Raw genomic sequence first — 5000 nt, 5'->3', positions numbered from 1 at the left:
TCCTCCTCTCTTCCTCTCTTATGTTCCATGTTTCTGCCCCATACAGTGCTGTCGTCACAACCACTCCTTCATACAATCTCCTCTTAACATCCATACTCAAATGTCTATTTTTCATTACACTTTTTAATCCCCCAATGCATTTACTCTCAATCTACATTCTACATCCACCTCTACTCCTCCCCTTCCCGCCGCATTCGTACCTAAGTATCTAAAACTATCCACTTCCTCTAGGCTCTCTAATACTCACTTCCAGTCTATTGCCACTTTCTCCTATCGTACATCTCATCACCTTACATTTACCCATATTTATCTTCAACTTTCTTTTTCCGCACACCTTCTCAAAATCTGTCACTAACTTCCAGTGTCGCCAGCAAGCAACAACTGGCTCAATTCCCACTTTTCTCATTTTTTTTAACCATGTCCAATCCCTGACCCACTACCCTTGCCCTTGCATTTACCTCTCGCACCACTCCATCCATATATAAATTGAACAGCCAGGGCGACATAACACCTCCCTGACGAAGTCCCACCTTTATCTCAAACCACTTAGTATCTCCATTTCTAATTCAAACACACACTCTACTACTCTCGTAAAATTTCTTGACTGCTCTTAAAAAAAATTATCTGATATTCCCCCACTCTCTCCCCTTAGAGCATGTACATCCTTAACTCTTTCTACTATACTTACCACTTTATAGTTACAAAGGATTACAAAGGCGGAGCATGCCGACATGAGACCTTTTGGTCCATATCAAGGTCTGATGCGAAAAAAAATCATGCATACATACATACATACATATACCAAGGCTTTATCCCCCTTACAAGGGAGGTAGCCAAAAAAACATAATAATGATAAATAAATAAATAAACAAAGATTATAAAGATGTAAATAATAAATAAAAACATAGATAAATTCATAGATATAGTTAAATAATAAACAAACAGGTAAATAGTAAAAAATAATAAATTGACATATAACTAATAATAAATGAGAATCAGACATATGATAACAAAACAAAACAATATAAAATGAATTATAATCATTACAACATCTTGCTTAGGTGTTTATCTAAATGATTCTTAAAGCTTCGAACTGAACTACATTGCACTACCTGTGCAGGAAGTTTATTCCATTCATTAACTACACGGTTGGCGAAGCTGTTTGTACCTACTTCCAAATTTAATCTATTTCCGGACAGTTTGAGATCATTGTTTCTTGTCTGATTCTCATTCAATGTGAAAATTTTGTCACTTTTGATGTTGTCAATTCCTTTTAGAATTTTAAAGACCTGTATCAAGTTATATCTGAGTCAACGCTTTTTTAGGGAAAACAAATTAATATGTTTTAGTCGATTTTCGTATGATTTATTTTTGATATTTGGAATCCGTTTTGTGGCTCGCCGTTGTACTTTAACGCTCTATCTACCACCCTTCTATCCACCACCTTCTCCTATGTGTACTTATGTTTGATTTTCTTCCAAAACACTGTATTTACTATCATCAACTCTCTTTCTAGACACATCTCCATCAACTCTCCACTACGATTTTTTCCTGGAACTCCACACTTCCCAACCACTCCGTCTATTAGTTCATTTCCTACCCTAGCATTAAGGTCTCCCAATACCACTACATTGACATTTCTCCCTAATCCCTCTATGCACTTATTTAAATCCACTCAAAAAGCCTCCCTTTCCTCTACATTATTGTCACTACTAGACCCATATGCACTTACAAAGACCCACATCTCCCTTCCCAGTTCCACCTTTATCCACACTTACTCTGAAGAAACCTCCTTCCACTCCACTACACGCTTATCTATCTCTTCACTTACTAGTACAGTCACCCCATCTCTGCCTCATTCTCTCTTCACTCCCGAGAACCTCCCAACTACACTCCTAAACTCACACTCGCCTCTCCCTCTTAACTTAGTTTTACTTAATTCCAACTCATCCATCTTTCTTCTCACAAACATACTGCCTATCTCTTCCCTTTTACTCTCATCTGTACCACATCCACTCATATTAAAAGACCCAAACCTTAGGGTACTGGTTGGAAAACTCCTAGACCTTCTTATGACTTTACTTTTATTATCTAATTTATTTATTTATCTATCATTCATTTATCTATTTATTTCTTAAGAATGTCCCCTTTGGTGCTACAGGGCGAAGGATGCCTAGTCCTATCCCCGTCCCGTTTTTTGTCGCCTCGTATGACTCAAGTGGGAAGACTTAGTGGCAGTATTCTTTTCCCCTACCACAGGGTTAAATGATAATAACAAATTAATAGATAAAATAAAATATAATAAATGGCAGACATTTCAGCATATTGCTTAGGTGTTTATTTAAATGAATCTTAAAAATTCGAAGTGTACTACATTGCACTGCCTCTGCAGGAAGTTTATTCCATTCATTTACTACACGGTTGGCGAAGTTGTTTCTAACCACTTCCAAATTAAATCTACATCCTGATAGTTTCAGACCATTATTTCTTGTCTGATTAGCATTCAATGTGAAAATCTAATCGCTTTTGATGTCAATTACCTTTAGAACTTTAAAGACCTGCATCAAATCGCCCGAGTCTACATTTTTTAGGGAAAATAGATTCATATGTTTTAGTCGATTTTCGTATGATTTATTTCTAACATTTGGAATGAGTTTTGTGGCTCGCCGTTGTACTTTTTCCAATCTGTCAATATCTTTACTGAGATTCGGTGACCATACGGAAACAGTATGTTTCAAATGTTAATGAGAGATGGACTTTTAAGATCAAAAGATTGTGCAACCAGTACTAGAATATTATTTGCTTTTTCTGAGGCGGAAATATACTTGCTTTGCTAGGCTGGGCAAGATTGGATTAAACTATGAGAGTCTATGCTAGACTGGGGTCGGCTGGGCTATGTTAGGGGGAGATTATGCTCTCTAGAGTAGTCTGGGGGATGCTTGGCTAGACTAGGCTAGGCTGGACTGAGATGGGGAGGCTAGACTGGGTTATATGTGGGTTGGGCTGGAATATGACCAGGGATAGATTCAGTTATGCTAGGCTGGGAAGCCAGATTCAGCTATGCTAGGCTGGGAGGCTATATTCGGCTAGGCTAAACTAGGGGAGGCTGGGCTAGCCTGGATTGGGCTAGGGGAGGTTATTACTGGCTGGGCTAAGTTAGGGGAGGCTTTTCTAAGCTGAGTTGGGGTAGGGAAAGTTATGCTAGGTTGGGTTGGGCTAGGTGAGGACTAAGCTAGACTAGACTATGCTAGGCTGGGCTAAGTTAGGTGAGGGTATATTAGGTTGGGCTAGATTTGGTTAGGGTTGGGTTGGGCTAGGCTGGGCTACGTACCGAGGACGCGTATGCAATAGAAGAGAAGCCTGCAGAGCCGCTCCGTCTCCCGTTTCTCGCCGGGGCCCAGCCGCGGGCTGCCAAAGAGGGAGAGAAAGAGAGAAAGTCCTCAGGGCGGAAATAGGAACTCTTAACTGGGAATCTTTTAAATTCGGAAATTCCCAATATTCGCAATGAAGAGTTCCGAAAGGTAGGAAATTTCTCGGTACCAGAAGCACTTTGTGATAATGTGGAATAATTTCCCCGAGTCCTTTACCGTTCTGTATACTGGATTTTTTTTTTCTTTCAAATTTCAGAGATTCTGTTTCATTGGGTGTAAGAAAATATGGGATCACATCATGGCAACAGTTCATGCATCATGAAGGGAGGCTTTTCCACATTAAGGCCAATTGCTCCCTCCCTCACTCCTTCCTTCCCACCCTCCCGCTATCCCCCTTTCCCTCCCACCCTCTCTCCCCTTTCCCTCCCACCCTCTCTCCCCTTTCCCTTCCCCTTCCTCCATACTTCCTTCCTTCCTTCCCTCCTTCCACCTTCCCTATTTTCCCCATCCTTCACTCCCTTCACCATCCCTCCCTCCACATCCCTCACACCATCACCATACTTCACTCCCTCCCCCATCCCTCACTCCTTTCCACATCCCTCACTCTCTCCCCTATCCATCACTCCTTCCCCATCCCTCACTCCCTCATTCCTTCCCCATCCCTCCCTCCCTCCCTTTATTTTTTTCCTTTCTACTCTCCCTGCCTCCCTTCCCTCCACCCCTTCCTTCCACTCTCCCTCCCTCCCTCCACCTTTTTTTTCTCCCTCCCTCCCTCCCTCCCTCCCTCCCTCCCTCCTTCCCTCCCTGGCAGCATACTCCAGGCAGCCAGCCTGGAAACCGGCCCGCCCCCAAGTGCCTCCGCAACTGCCTCATCCTGGGAGCTCTCGCACCATCCTCCTCCTCCTCCTCCTCCTCCTCCTCCTCCTCCCTCCTCCTTCTACTCCATCTCCTTCGGAACTTGTTGGATTTTCTTGTCTCCCTTCCTAGATAACTTCTTTCCTAGCATGAATGATGATAGTGATGATAATGCCGTTATTATCAATTATGGTGATGGGGTGACAGTTACGATGGGGATGGTGGTGATGATAATTAAGGTAGTAGTGATGATGACAGTAGTAATGATATTAAAAACAACAATAATTATAATGTTGGAGCCTATTTTCGCCATAATTTTGGTGGTGATGATGTTGACAGAAACAATGATAATGATGGTGTTGGTTTTGTCGTGGATGATGACGATGAAGGTGATGATGATATAACAACGTTTACTGATGGTGCAGATGACGATGATGATGATGACAATGTGGTGCTGCCGACGACGAAGACAACGCCGCCGCTGCCGCCGCTGCTGGGCAGGCGAGCGGCGCCACTTACTCGAGGACGCACGAGAGGAGCTTGGTCTTGGCCTGCCTCGCTACGTCTCGGGCCCGTCGCCTCGACCGTTTCAGTTCCTGCCGAAGGTGCTTGCAGTCGCCGCTCCCACCGAGGCTGACGGCCAGGTGGCGGTATGTCGAAGTCTCCCGGTTCACGTCCCGAATCAGCTGGGCCGGCGGGTGTGGGAGAGAAGCAGGTACAAGAATGGGTCAGAACTCAATCGGACCCTCCCCCTCAAAAAAAAAAAAAAAAAAA

At 43.2% G+C, this 5000-nt stretch overlaps 1 protein-coding gene across 1 annotated transcript in view; it reads right to left on the bottom strand.

Annotated features, from left to right (window-relative positions):
- Nucleotides 1-5000, bottom strand: part of LOC143019552 (regulator of G-protein signaling 9-binding protein-like) — a 50425-nt gene that overhangs the window by 22959 nt on the left and 22466 nt on the right. Inside the window, exons 3-4 of the mRNA XM_076175285.1 lie at nt 4746-4912; nt 3332-3408 (exon numbers count right to left, since the gene is read on the bottom strand). Coding sequence (XP_076031400.1) covers nt 3332-3408; nt 4746-4912 — 244 coding nt within the window. The remainder of the gene's footprint in view (nt 1-3331; nt 3409-4745; nt 4913-5000) is intronic.

Source organism: Oratosquilla oratoria, chromosome 37 (genome assembly GCF_046742065.1).
Source record: "Oratosquilla oratoria isolate Oo_2021 chromosome 37, ASM4674206v1, whole genome shotgun sequence".
NCBI classification, from domain to species: domain Eukaryota; kingdom Metazoa; phylum Arthropoda; class Malacostraca; order Stomatopoda; family Squillidae; genus Oratosquilla; species Oratosquilla oratoria.
Note: the sequence above shows the minus strand (reverse complement) of the source record. Positions and strands in the feature narration are given on the sequence as shown.